The sequence below is a fragment of the Rhea americana genome, unplaced genomic scaffold, assembly GCF_003343005.1.
Source record: "Rhea americana isolate MKP2758 unplaced genomic scaffold, rheAme1 scaffold_28, whole genome shotgun sequence".
Lineage (NCBI taxonomy): Eukaryota > Metazoa > Chordata > Aves > Rheiformes > Rheidae > Rhea > Rhea americana.
The window spans coordinates 6,526,604-6,541,743 of NW_028186401.1; the positions used below are offsets into that span (position 1 = coordinate 6,526,604).

A 15,140-nucleotide genomic window follows, 5' to 3' on the forward strand; every position below is an offset into this window, starting at 1 on the left:
GATGATTGAACAGGGCAGTAACCTGAAACAGCTGCTTTGGAGACGTAGCTCTGTGCAGAATTGCAGGAAAACRCGGAGCTCCACCAGTCTTTCCTGAGCCCCTGAGAGCCTGCAAGGAGGTTGCTATACAGTGTGAAGCTGAGCACAGAGGGCTGCTTACTCCAAGGAGGTTGTCAGGGATGCACGTTCTCACTGAAGGTCATGTTGTTGTGTTTTGGATGTGTTTTTAAGAGATTCTGGCAACTAGCAGCAAATTGCAATAGAGACGAGAAGATTCTCCATGTTAAAGCTGTTTATTGCATTAGATAAATACATTTGCAAYAATTTGGATTTATTTCCTCTGAGTGCAAATGATGGTAGTATGGCATAATAGCTAAGAAAAATTAGCGGAGGCACTTGTTTCATGCAGCTGAAATTACTACCAAGCCCAGTGATGCAGCCCCAAGTAAAACAGAACTTCCATTGACCTTAAAGGCAGCTTTGCTGACTGGGCTCRTGAGATTGGCGTTGGGCAGGAGTGAGAGTAATGCATCTCGGGAGGGCAATCCCCACCCTCAACACCKAGTACAACGGGGATTAGCTTTCTGTTTCCTGCATGATGCTGTATTGCTTTTAGAGTAGTGAGGGTGCATGATTGTAATCATTGGCAGAAGGCAGGTATTAGGATRTTATCAACATAAAAACAATCCAATGGATATTTATGTGGTCATGTGGAAAGACTAGACATGAATATGTAGACTTACGAAGATCTCCTTGTCAAAGGAAAGATGAATGAGATAGGTTATACTAGGATGATAAATGCCTTATTAGAAAATAGAACAATCTGTAAGGATCTTTCCTTTAGGATTCTCAACATATTAAAATGATCTGTACAGATAGACAAACATAGCAAAAAATAACAATAATAAAGATTTGGCAAATATTCTTGCAAACCAGACTTGTTAATTTGCTTCTCCAGCATTTGCAATCCTTTGCTCTGATCCAGGCTCTGCTCCTGCAAGGGCTGTGTGTTCCCACCTCTGCCCAGCAAARGACATAGCACGTGATGCCCTGTGCACAGTCAGGCAGCCTACTCAAAGGCTTAAACCTAAGCACATACATTCAACCTTAGCTGAAGAGGGCTTGTGAGGGACACATAACAAAGTTAGTGTCCTGCATGTCGATTAAATGTTGAGCCTTGGAATATTGGCATCAGAAGGGGTGATGACAAGCTCTGTCCTTGCTCTGTGCCAGCTGTACAGCTGTGAGTGCAGCCAGGTAACCTGCAAACCCMGAGAGTCTGTTGCCCAGTTATGGAGCAATCCTGTTCCCTGTGCTAGTGCTGAATTTTGCAAGTAGCCCTGCTAAAGGCAAGATGGGATACTATTCGATGCAACCTAAAAGTGACAAAAATTGCTTTGAAACCTTAACCCAGGGGACAGAAGCAATCTTTGAGCTACAGTGTCAATTCCCATGGCATGAATACAGACACTTATTCATAAGAGACACCAATGTTTGCTAAAAATATTGGAAACGTTAACTTGCAGGCTYGTAAAAATCCTCAGTCAGCGGTGGTTAGTCAGCTATCAGAAATGGAGGCTAAAAAATTGTCTGATGAGCCGTTTGCAGTGAATAATTGAAACAGTGCAGGTTTTTTGGCAGATAATAGGAGGATTAAAGTGGATCCTGAAATCTCCTTTCTCCTGAATGGAATCTCCTACAACAGAGATTAACAAACATTGCGTATCTTAGTCTAGAGCAAAAGGTCCATGCAAAGGTCTCCACATGCCTCATAACGTGCTATTTTGGGATCCCTGTAATCACACTACAGAGTATCTCGCCCCCGCAGTGTCCTCRGAAATCACTGGGATAGAGTGAGATGCCGCTTGGCATGACACAAAGTATTACCGTATGACTCTTAATGAAAGTAAGTGGAGGTCTGGTTGAGTCTTCTGCCTGGGCAGGACTTCTCTCACTTTATATTGAGATCCCTTTTAGTTTCGCAAGGAAGCATTGTAAATTAGCACTTTTTCTGAGTCCCTCTCTAATGCTCTCCAAGTGCTTTACTGATATTATGATACAGACGAAACAGCATGAGACGAGCTAATATTGTTGTGCCATTCTGCAGATGAATAGACTGAGGCATGTAATGAGAAGTGACTTGCTTGCTCATCAAGCAAATCCCTGTCAGAGCGAAGGACGGTAACCTACAAAGTCTGTGCCCGGATTCCCTGCTCCAACCTTTGGTTCCACCTTTCTCATCCACTGTACATTGCCTTACAGAGGGAGCCTAGAGATCAGGCTGAAGGGTAAAAAAGAGGAGAAGTCTTGGTAGCACACATCTGCAAGAAGGATATTTCACTATTTCTTTATTTGAGATGCTTTTGATGGTTGCAAGATCGACTCCTTATTGCTTCGGCAGCTCCTTATAATGCCTTAAGCTAAATCTGTAGTCACTAAAGAAAGCAGCTGTGGGCAAACCTTAGAATTTAAAGAATGGAGGAAATGGGAATTCCTCAGTCTGCACTCCTCAAAAGGTATAAAACAAATTTCCGAAGCTCCCTTGTTCTCGCCTATCTTTTTCCCATTATGGCTGCCTTAATGAATTGAGGAAAGGAAATGGACAGATATTCACTTTACAAATCTGTGGAAAAAATCTTTTAAAGGTGCTGAATGTCTCCGAGGTAGAATGCATATTACTGCATGTTACTCAAACTGTTAAGCTAAAGATCCTGTCAGATTTAAGAGCTGACAAAACCTACTTCTGAGTGATAAAAGTCAGGAACAATGTCTTTGCTTATTCTCTTTGTTATTGTACTCATGTGTGATCCACTGAAGTGCACCTGAAACTAGAGCTGGATGGACTTACCAGTGGAATTGCTCTTTGAAAGTCAGGGCAACTTCTATGTAGGTGAACCCTGTGGTGCCCCAGTTCTGTTCCATGGACTTCTGGTGGCCAGCAAAATTGCTGCAAGTGGTCTGACACAGCTAGCTAATCCACAGACCCATGGCACGTGGTAAAATGTCTAGAATTTCCACGAGCAGGATAGAGCAAGGTGGTGCTGCAGGGTTAACAACAGCCCGTGGCTCCACTGGGAACTCTGAGTGCTTCTGTATCATGACTGTTGGAAATACACTCCCCACTACACTGCAGTCGTGTGTACAGAGGCAAGGTAGTCRGAAATAACCTTGCTCCTGTATCCCTGACTCAAACTCAGGTTTGAGATGAGATGCTTTAGTGCTTCTACTCTGTGGTGCTCTAAGATTAAAAAATTCTAAAACTTGGGCCTTTTGGAAACACAAATATAATGACTGAGGAGGATATCTGAAGCAATCTATTTCCAGGAAGGAAAAAAAGCTCCTGTTGCTTTTCCAGTTTCTGGTAGTTACCCTGGATTTCTGGGAAATACTGAGGGGAGGACAAACTGTGCTAAACCAAGAGTTATATTAGGAAGAGCCTACAGTCTCTTGTGCTACTTGAGTTAAAATTATAACTGTTTCCCCTTAAAATAAGGGTTGCTGCATAGTATTAAGCTGTGCTGCCAGAATGGCCTCCTGTTATCCTGATCTGTTGAGCAAGAATCATTTGAATTATGTGCTCTTAGGGATATTGCTGTTGCCCTGTATATCTGAAAATGGCTGTTTGGTGTATGCTAGCCTTCCAGGTGGGAAAAGGCCTCTTAGATTGTGGCATCTTATGACTGTGTCTAGTGAAGTCCTTTCAGTCATCAAGATGCTGCTCCTCCCATGTGGATGTGGGGATGGCACTGTAAGGGTCCATGATGACTTTTGCGCAGCGAATAATCATCACAATCAGAAAAAGGCAGAGGAAGACAAAACACGCTAACGTCAGTCCCTTGTCCACGTCAACGTACACAGGCTCTGGGGTCGGTCCCTCCATTGCTTACGCTGCTCCTTGTCTGGCTTTATATTTACTCCTAACATCATCATCCACCTGCAAAACAAACACAATGGCAGATGCAAGTGACTGCTACCTCTGAGTATGGGGAAACTGTAGAACTGGGATAGGAAAATCTCTCCTTGATGTATCCTTGGAGGAAACAGATTTGTTGCAAATGTTGTAACTTCAATAACTGAGAGAGTCGGGAACAGGAGAATCCAAATCTGAACTCTCTTTGCTCAGACATCTTTATTTAGCCCATGAATGTTTATTGTTAAAATATTGGCCATTTAAAAACTAGTATTAAAGAAAAGAAACAGTGGCAAATGAACAATATCTACTTAAAAAAAACATTTTTAAGAGGTCCAGACACTGTTCCTGTCTCAGCATTTCCAATTGTAAAAATGTTTCCTCTCCTCTGTTAGTGTGAAAGACCAGACAAATGGTGGAACATACTGTTTCTATCCCAAATTTACTCTGTCCAAAAATTCACTGCTTCTCATTGGCACAAAGTAGAGTGAAAATTATGCACACTTATTCCATATCATTTAATCTCTGTTGATCTTAGGTTCTCTAAGCAATACAAGATTTCCAGGAGCTGCATCATTTTGCAGTTTATTACTCAGGGAAGTGCAGGTGAYTGTGATTAGTACAAGGATTATTTTGTTTGATGGAAAGGTATACGTAACTGAAGGTCTCTTCTGACATCATCCTCCAAATCCATAAGCAAAACGTGTTCAGCACAGAACCTCTCCCATCTGTCTCTACAGGCATGCCTCTGGATAGTTCATTAGACATTAAGACAGATTGCTTGGTATGATGATGCCAAAGGAGAGGAATTGACCTGATTCATTGAATGAGTCACTGCCTGGCAATGGGGGATGGCACTTATGAGAGTGGGAGGTAGAAGTTTTGAGGCTTACTAATAAGCAAGAATATGAAATGTTTCTTTGAAATAAAAGGAAAATATCTTTTCCTACATCAAAGACAATAATCGATTTGAGTACCAATCCTGATCTCATCTGGAGAGGAGAATTGGGGAGGATGAGCCACAGGGATATTTGAGTGAAACTTTAGCACCAAATGGTCTAGTTGCTCTCCGTAACTGCACTAATGCATTGAAGGAGTTAGACCAGGTATAGGCTTTATCTGCACAGTCAGGTTTGCCTGGTTGCATTTCCAGTGACCCGATGCCATCAGCAGGACYCATGTTTAGCTGGAACAGCATGTTCTTGAAGCATCTTGTTGCACTAGCAGGAGACCTGGGCCACTGTGGGCTGCTGTGCCAGTGATTCCCTGAACTCTTATGTCCTAAGRATCACAGAATCACAGAACAGYTGAGGCTAGAAGGGACCTTTGGAGATTATCTAGCCCAAATYGCCTACTCAGAGTTGCCGAGAGCACGTTGCACAGGATTGCATCCAGGTGCTTTTGARTATCTCCAGAAAAGGAGACTCTACAGTCTCTCTGGACAACCTGCTCCAGTGCTGTGTCACCTTCACAATAAAGAAGTTTTCCTTACATTCAGATGGAACTTCCTGTGTTTTAGTTTGTGCCTGTTGCCTCTCATCCTGTCACTTGGCACCACTGAAGAGTCCGGCCCCATCCTCTTTTACCATATTATGGTATCATAATATCTGTCAGGAAGAACTGGGGATTATTCCACTTAAAAAGATCAGGGTTCCGTCTCTGTCTCATAATTGGCTCCTTTTCAAGTTGTTTTTCAATCTCACCACCACTTGGCCCTTACAAGACAAGTGTAAATCAAYTGGGCCCTCTAGTCTATTTTAAGCATGGGAATGGCTGTGTGATTTTTTTTTTTCCCKGAAGCACAGAAATTACTGCAACAGTCAGTTCTGCAGCAGGGAGATGAAAGAGAAGCTGATGAGGCAAAGYGAATGAAACCAACCAGATGCTGTCRGTATTTACCAGTCAGATCCTYAGGAAGGACCAGCACGTCTAGGCTCGTGAAGAATCAGTGGGGAGTGGGGTCAGRTTTGCAATGTTTACCTGGACTGACCAGAGGTCTTTCAGCCTCAAGACTTTACTATGGAGTKGCATATGAAGGTTGCTCTGGCCCCACAGTATACAAACACAAAAATGAGAGCTGCCCAGGGTGGGAGAAGAAGTGGGCAATGATTGCTCCACATGATTTTTGTAGTCCAATTTCCTACAGATTGAACCCTGTAACATCAGTGACTGGCCATTAGATATTATCTATYATACAGTGTTGCAGTTCTGGGCATGTGCAAAGAATTTTGCATGTGCAAAAGTGGATTCTAGGAACTTCAATAAAATGTTGGCAGTTTTTAATTCAGGCTGGAGTGTCTGGAGGGATTTTGATCATTGYCATCTCTGATTAAAAGACTTCAAGAAGTCAAGCAGTGTTAAGGGTGGACACACAGCAAGATTGTACAGCAGAAGTAGAGATTTGCTGTCAAAACTACTAATGTAGCTCAGTGCTGACTGGAGTACTCTTGTGAAGGACCAGCTGGAACGGACTCTTTTTTTTTTCCCAGAAAGTTGTATTTTTGAGGTTGTACAAATCACACATTTCTGTCCACATGAACATGATAATGTTTCTATGATGTAGCTATTCCTGCTTATTAAGTCATTAGTGAAGGAGAATATATTTCTTCATGCTGGCTGACCAGAAGAGCCTGGCTCTCCAAGCTGCTCTGCTAGCTCACAGCTTGACTGCTCACCTGAATCTCTCAGTCCACCAGCATTGCCAGAGGAAGAAATTTGGCTTTTGTCCATCAAGCCTGACAGGGCCACACCAAGCTAATGCTTGTGCTTATCCGAATTGTGTGGTGGATTACTCGTCAGAGGGCATTTGGCAATGCTAYGTGCTGTTGGTTATTGCATTTCAGTGGGCTTGGCAGTGCAGAGACAATGTTATTAGCACTGAACGGATCCAGAGCCTTCAGTGGCGTTGTGCTGAAGGCTGCTTGCTGTCTCCAGATGAGTTACAACTGCAGGAACAGGCTGCCATTGTGGATTAGGTCTCTAAAGACCAGCAGGAGATGTTTTCTCTCTGTAGACAGGGAAGGAACAAGCTGTTGCTGTTGCAATCTGCTGCTATGGGTCTTCTGCCCTCTCCGCCAGAGGAATATCTTGTCCCGGGCATATATCCGACACGCTGTGCTTCTTGCAGCCTCAATGGCTGGGGGTGCTCAATGGGAATGATGYACTTACACGTGTGAAAGAGGATACACCAGCTACACGCTGCTCTTGGCCATCTGTCAGGCATTTCTGGTCTGCCATCCCTCTAAGGTCTGAGCAGCTCATTTTGCTTGAGGCTCTCTGCGAGGCTAAGTGTGATATTTCACAGCCAGGAAACCAAGGCAGGGCATGCTCACAGAGGAGCTGGGGGCAATGGGAAACTAGAACAAGTTTTCCAGTTCATCCCCCTGTGTCTTAACCTCCCTTTTCCTTGATACCCAACAGCACAACCAGGCTGGGGAGAGGAGTATGGGAGTGTTTTATAAGCTCCAGCAAAGCTAGATTCCTGCCAAAGGAGGCCCTCCCTGCACACCCTACTGGCTATCTCAGCCAAGGGGCACRGGCTGTGTGCATTTGCTGCACAGTGTTGCAGATCCTGATCTGGTTTGTGAAATCCATCAGGCCAGGCCAGTGGTATTGAAACTAATTCTTGCTCCTGCCAGAGAGGTTGCTTGGMTGCTTTGCTCTTATTTACCAGCACTGCCAGTGTTGACAGCATAYGCGGGAAAGGGCCGGGGGAGGAAGATTAGCAGAAACAATTATAAAGGTTCACACTTGAGTGATCRTGTTTCCTCTGAATAGCTGAATTGTAGAAAACAACTTTTTCCAGCATGTCAGCACCCAACTGTAAGATAATATTTTTAAAATTTCTTCAGATTTGTTGAAACTTACTTGGCTAAGCAAAGCTAATAGATGAAGAAGGGCAGTTCCTGTTTTAAATTGTTTTACAAGTATCTGCTTTTCTGTAAATCCCCCAGGCCTTTTGATAACATCTCTTCCCCTCTAACCACTATAGATRGGTGTTGCAGGTAGCCTCTCAGAGCCTCAGGACTGTCCACCTTTCTGTCTCTAGACAGGACAGCCTATGATCGACCAGAAATGCTGATAGCCAGAAACCTGTGCAAAGCCCGCTGTCCATGGGCAGAGCCTTTGCAGGGTCTCTGGGCAGTATTTCATTCTAGGGGGGAAATTTTGGAGCTTGGTGGTCCGTGGTGATTAGCTTTATTATTGCCATTTAAGAGATTGCTATTTCCACGGGTGAAACCTGGCAGGGCAGGAGCCGTGCTGACCTGTTGCGATGGGTGGTGTAGAGCACTACCGAAAGCAGCTGTGCACACTCAGCTTGCTGCGGGCTGCAGCGAGCGACTGGGCAGTGGTTGCACCCCTTCAGAAAGGTTGGCACCGGGTAATTTTGAGGCTGTGGTSTCTCCTGTTTGTGCTTGTTCGACAACACGTGCAGTTGGGGAAACTTGGTAATCACATGGAGCGATGGTCAGAGAGCTTGGCATGGAAACGAAGAACTTGTTTGCCTCAATGGAGGATCTGTCCTGAGCGTTTGAGCTTTGCTCTGCTSTTCATTTTGTGCTTCCCAGCACTCTTTTCATGAAGGATTGTCACAGAGGAGAGGATATATTCCTTCCCCCCCTTTCCTTTTAAATGCCCTTATGTTCACAAGCAGATAGAGATAATTGGTATACTCTTTAAAATACCAAGGTATATTACAGGTTTTATATAACTCTTATGCTGGCTGGTGTGGCTGAAGTTCGTGTTCATTCTTATCCTAAGCAAGACAATTTAAAAGATGTGGGTTTTTTCTGACCTGACAATCTTGGAGCTGTCACTTCAAATGTAAGGTAATAATGTCCCACGTACGTCGCAGGGACCTGATTTAAACCTTACCAGTTCATAGTCCAGTTAACTAGGTTTTCCACCCTGGATATATTTCAAAATGTCTGTTTTTCTCCTTTTTCTCCTCTACTCCCTTCCCAAAATAATAGATCTTTATATGGGGTGGGGAGTGGTGGGAGGGGGAACTATGTGATTTCATCTAGGCATGCAAAGCCCTACCTTCCAGCTCGGGGCAGGAAGCCCGTCACATGCGGGCACGCCAGCATTGTGGAGTTGAAATCCTTCTTGTAGTCATACTTAGAAAGCCGCGTTAGTCTGCGAGGCTGCACCCGCGTGGAGACAGCGCTTGGCCCAGGCGCCCGGACCTGGAAGMCGTTCTGTTGTCACCAGCACATTCTGAAATAAAATAATTAAAAAAAAAAAAAGTGGGGAAATCTGTGCTGCACATCGCACAGGATGAGGGTTATGGAGCCGCTGAGCAGCAGGGACTCGCTCCATGGCTGGTCGAAGACAGCCCTGTGCAAGGCGCTTCTGCCAGCCCTTCCCTAGAAGAACATTTATGGTACAAAARGAAGGATGTTGGAGCCCAAAGTTGTTATCAGTGCATTTCTTCTTAAACAACTTCCATCCCCATTTTGAATCTATATTGTCTGAGTTAACACTGGCTGGGAGTCTGCTTCTCTTCTTTAGCGGATTTTAAAGCCATTTATTTTTTTTTCCTCCAAAAGTGATTGAAAAAAGAAAGTTTTGCTAAAACTCCACTGTCCTGGCGAGTGTCAGTGTCAGCCCGCTTTGTCCCCCCCCCCCCCCCCCAAAAAAAAAAAAAAAAATCTAGGAAACGCCTTGAAATCAGCCAGATCTTTAATTTTGCCACCTTTACGAAGCCAGTCTGGTTTTTGGCTTCAGCATCACTTGGAGGTTAACATCATTTTTAACGGAGAGGGCCCGAGCGGGACGGGCGCCGCGGGGTAGGGGAAGGACGGCGCGGCGGTGGCTCCGGACGCGGTTGGGGACGCGGGAAGCGCGGGCGGGAGAGAGGAGCGAGCAGCAGGCGACCCGGAGGCGAKTGCGGTGCTGGGGGCGAGGGTGGCCGGGGGAGGGAAGAGGAGCTGCTGCTGTAGGACGGCGTTTTGGTGTGTGCGTCAGACGAACTTACCTTYGATTTGAAGCTCAAATCTATAAAAGAGGAGTCAGCACGCTTAATCGTATCATAATATTCTTAATCCAGTTTCAATTAAAAACTCACTGCCTCTGGGCACAGTGACATACCGCAGACACGGACAGATGAGCTTCTTATACCCAGAGGGCAATAATTTAACTACTAGCTTCATCTAAAAATTAATTGTCATTTATACTTACAGTTCTTTCTGCAGAAAATCAATGCTTTATTTCTGCAACTCAGGCTTCCTATGCGCTTGACTCCTATGCACCTGTAGCAAGCAGGAAGCCTTAATATTTGTTTTTAGCCCACTATTTTTCTTTACTTTAATTATTGACTTCAGATCTTTAGAATCAGCCTAGTTTATGAGAGCTCTTTCGTTCAATATAGCCCATGCAGTTACGGTCAAGAGATAAATAATGTTCCCTCAATGCATTTACTTTTAACCAGGCATAAATTACTGGATGTCAGYACTCCCTCTGAAGAGTGAAGACATTATTTATGGTTGCCCTAAAAGAGGAAAACGAATAAACACATCAATCTGAAGAAAGAGTTAAAAATCACTATTGCACAAATGCTTCCTTCTTACATAATCCCACGGCAAGAGCGACATCAATCTTCACAGCAGAAAAGAGGCAAGATGCACTTAAAATAACTGTGGGTTGCTTATAATTTAAGAGCMTCCTCTTAAATCAAATAATCGTTTTTGACTTGAGGAGCACGTGGCCTTACTTGTTAGCAAAAACAAAACAAAATAATGCTGTGCTTGGGAGCAAGTTGCTGTTCAGAGCTACTGAGCAGACTGGAGGAAAGTTGGACTTTGCTGAGAAAAATTTTGCCCATCTCTTGCAGTTCAGTTTGCTTGGATAAGCCTGGGCTAAACCTTGCTGAAGTGAGAGCATGAGGAGGTCTAGGAGTCTTTYTAGGAGAAGGAGACTGGAAAACATCATTCAGACCAACGCAGAGCGGGGCAGAACCGTTGTTTTCTGTTATGAATTGTCATCTCCTGGGCACGTGGGTGGGAAGAGCTAGGATCCTAGCACCTTGCCTTAGGTAAAGGAAGGCAGGTGGGGCAGGACAGAGGTTATAGGGCTGTTTTCTACAGGATGCTTGAGGAGACGCTGGGTGTTCTTTCTTCTCGTGTTCCCTTAACCCCCTAGACTGGGGTCTTATGCTACGTCTCACTCATCTCACTAGTCCCGTTTGCAGCTGGACAGGGTCTCAGCAACGTGTGAGCCAATACTCCATGCCAGCCCTGGGAAAGGAAAACAGCATCTCCTGTGTGCACTGTGGGACCCTTCATTTGGTTCCCTACTTAATTTTCTATTGTGGGCTGTAGTGATTTTTTTTTTTTTTTTTTTTTTGACAATATTTACCCTATCCTCATCTATGCAATACTTACCTCTGCCTGGGAGGGCTTCTGAGAACATAAATTCATCAGACATTGAAATCCTTTAATAGACAGCGCCAGTAAAATGCAAAGTAATACCTGTGATACGTAAAGATTAGATGGACTTGAAAAGCAATGTCTGTCTGTACCAAGACCATCCTTCACTCAATACATGTTTTGATAAGGAGACTGAAGCTGCTTCCCTAATTACTCAGTGTGTGGATCCCCTTTAATCATGGTGAGCGGCAAACATAAAGGAGTCTTGGAGAAACAAATGGATTTGGCCTTTATGCCAAGACTTGCCAGGGCTGAACAGATACGATGTGAACTCGGTTTAATGGGCTATGTTCTATCCATGCTGTTTAAATCCTGTGGAAGGAGACAAACATGCCTGTGGTCCCCATCAGTTACATTTTACAAATYAAACTCTGGCTTTTAGCCAGAAGAACTATGCACAAAGCTTAGTGGAAATTTTTCACTGCAGCAAAGCCAAGAGGAGGGGAAGAAAAGATTATATATATTTTCCCATTCCTGCTTTGAAGATGTTTTACAAAACCAGAAGGCATAGTTTGAGGCAAAACAGCCACTCTTTTACGTGACTGTCTACCTTGTGATATGGCCTTGCTTCATGGCTGACTTGCTGGCCACTGAAGGACAGCCATCAATGATAGACATGTTTGAAACAAAAAGTTAAAGTCTCGCTAATGAAAGAAACTTTTGGTTTAAGAATGTACTTATTTACCAAGATCAAGGGAAAACTGAGCTGGAAGTATTATACAGACAGTTTTGCTATAGGGAGAAGTGTGGGTTTTATGCTTGCAAGTACTCCTCAGCACCTACAGATCTTAACCAATTACAGGCTTTTTTCATACAGACTTTTCTCAGCTACTTCAGAAWTTTTCAGGAAGATGGTTTCTGATTGAGTAAATATAAGCAAGAATAGAGCTCATAGTATAGCGTTCTGATTTGGGGTTAAAAGCAAAACAAAAAATAAAACTGGTCTAAGGTATACATTAGGTTCCAATCTAAGTCCTGTGCTTGAGTCTGTTTCTTTTCAGAACTGGTTTAGCCCCCTGTGGATAGTAAGGATGGACATTTGTAGTGTATGCTCATGCATGTAGTTACTGTGATATTTCTCCATTTCTTTGTCGTGATCTCATCAGAGGCATGATGTCAGCTGAACTACTCCTTATCTTAATCTGAAACAAACTTGCAAAAGAAACTGAAGATTGAACGAATAAACCCTAGAACTTGAAGATACTCTTAAGTAGTAATGGTACTTTGACTGAGATTCAGGAATATTGTTCTATATTTGCTGCCAGGTCACTAGCAAAAAGGAACAGCCCAAAAGCCCAGGAATGTTACTGGATAAGGACAAAAACAAACAAACAAACAAACAACAACAAAAAAAACAACAACAACAAAAAAAAACCAAACACACAAACAAAAAAAAAACCATTAAGGGGAAACCTTAGAAAACTTGGCTAAAGTGACCTCAATCAAACAGATTTATCCCTCTTCAATGGAATGAAGAATGAGAGGAAAAAAATAATAATTGAAATTCTAAAATGAGAAGGCAGGGGCCTGAAATTAATTTAGTTTAGGGTTCTTTCAGGGAGCAGAGCTATTATGCTACCTGAGACATCTAGAGAAACTTATTACTACTTACTCTTCCCAGCTGGAAAGCCTCACTTGTTGTCGCATGTTATCTAGWTCTAATTTGCTGGCAGAAGAAGCAGAAATATCATTACTAGATTTTTCCATGTCTTCCCCCTCCCTCCTTCCCCAGCACAACAGTACTTCTGTTACAACTGTAAGAATTGGGAGAAAGAAATATTAGCCCATTTTCAGAAATGCTAAGTACTTGGAGCACCTTCTGGAATCAGTGGGAATAGCCAGAAGAGCTCAGCATTGCAGAAAATCAGCCAATTTCCAGGCTCCATTTTTGTACAGTCCTGTAGGTGAATACTGCACAAAGACCTCTTTCTGATGAGGATCCCGTTGGCATCCAGATAAACTGTATTTTCAACTGTCTCTCGGTAGGATGGATTGCATTTTCCTTCAGACAGAGGCCAGATGATTTTTATTACAGATGAACCAAAACCTTGAGGCAGGACATGCATTACATTTCCATGACAGCACTGGCAGGAGTGAAGGATCCTGATAAGAATTTAAGGATAATTGAACTCTGGTCTCTAGCTCTGCAGGTAAATAACAAATATAGCAACTTCCAGGTTCTGCATGTCACTAAGCAAGGCTTGGTGAAAGGATAAATGGCCTCTTGCTTAGGAGATGGAGGATCAGTCAGGGTCCTGGTCTAAGTCCCAGCTGTTTATAGTCTCTGTTTTGTCCTTCATARGACATGTGGGCTATATCCATACTAGTAAATCAAATGTGTCAAAGACCATCTTTTAGCATTGAGGCTGGCTGACAAAAGCAGCCCATGCACATACTGTTACACTTGCTTATTCTCTGAGACAGGTGGTTATGCTATAACATGGTTGAATAGAGGGGCAAAACCTCTAACCTTGCAGTATCTTTTAGCTGCCGAATGCACTTGTGACAAGTGCTGGATAGATGGATGTAGAATTAGTTTGTTTAATCAAAGACAGAGAACAATCAAAAATAATCTCTGAGAATGGTCAAAGCAGTTAGCTGTTTTCTGAAAGGGCTTTGGTGGCATAGGTGGCAGAACACAGTTTTGGTGCCCACAAGAACAAACTGCTTGACATTGAAGAATGTCCAAATGGTGGAAGGGCACCCAGTAACCCTTATCCTGCTCTTCCTTCCCACTCCTGGGGCAGGCTCCATGGAGCACCTCAAAGTCTGTAGTCCTCAAGCACCCAGATAGCCTTGGGGGCTGCTGCAGGATGGGCTGTGTAACGGCAGCTCTGAGGGATCTATGCTGCTGATGGCTTTGGCCATAGTTTCCTTTTGTGCTTGAGTTGTTGTGGAGGATTCATGCCATTTTATTCCCCCCTTCTACCTCATACCAGTCTGTACTGGGGCACAGGGTACTATCAAATACAGCCCGGAGCCTGAGTTCTACCTGTGTTTCTACATGCTATTTTTTTGCTGATTATGCTCTCTGTAAATACACAAGCAGCCGTTTCATCAAATTGAGAAAGGTCCTTTCCTCAGCTGGAAGCCCATTGATTATTCTATAAAACATGCAGTTAGAGACACTCTTTAATTAAGACTATACTGAAGGGAGCTTTGATTCCAGCCATGTATTGCAGCCTGATGTTGTTTTCTTTGTTACTTCAGCAGATTATTGAAAATGTAGTCCCTGATTAAAAAGATTGTATGCAATTACTTTCCATCTCCATGTCTTCAGCTACATCAGTAGTTTGTTAGTGGGTTATTGGAAATGAGATTGCCAGAACCTTTGTACATGTTTAATTTATAAAAGACTGTGTTTCTGGCACAGCATCAAACATTTCCATACAGCCAATACCTTGTTAATGTGCCAAGGAGCATTTCTGAGTGAACCTAATGTACAGGGAGTGATGCCTGATCTTACTCAGCAGTTTGGAAGGTCTTCCCCCCCCCCCCCACCCCAAGAGATCACACTAAACTCTGAATGTGTGTGGACATTTTGAGCCTAAACACTCGACACACATTCACAGATACTTTTATTATTTTGATTTCTGGTGGACTATGATGATTATAATTTGAAGGAAAGCCATTTGGTAGAGCAAGAAATACTTTCCATTAGGGAATTCCCTTCGAACACCTAAAATGGTATTCAAGGGGATTATCAGCTGTCTTACAAGTCCCTACGGAAGCTGAGGCTCCTTAATTTGGGAAGAAGGCAGCTGAGGAGGAATATGTTTGCCCTTTAGAAAATCACAGAT

General features: G+C 43.4%; 1 protein-coding gene across 3 annotated transcripts in view; it reads right to left on the minus strand.

The window, feature by feature from the left end:
* Positions 1–274: 274 nt before the first annotated feature.
* Positions 275–15,140, minus strand: part of CTXND1 (cortexin domain containing 1) — a 50,183-nt gene continuing 35,317 nt past the window's right edge. For 2 of the 3 annotated variants that reach the window (XM_085308717.1, XM_085308716.1), the window contains exons 2-3: positions 8,954–9,130; positions 275–3,934 (exon numbers count right to left, since the gene is read on the minus strand). In XM_085308717.1, the coding sequence (XP_085164843.1) occupies positions 3,701–3,880 (180 nt within the window). In that variant the 5' untranslated portion in view covers positions 3,881–3,934; positions 8,954–9,130 and the 3' untranslated portion in view covers positions 275–3,700. Of the gene's footprint in view, positions 3,935–8,953; positions 9,131–10,093; positions 10,181–15,140 lie in introns of those variants that run through there. The other variant, XM_085308718.1, reaches the window with a different exon arrangement.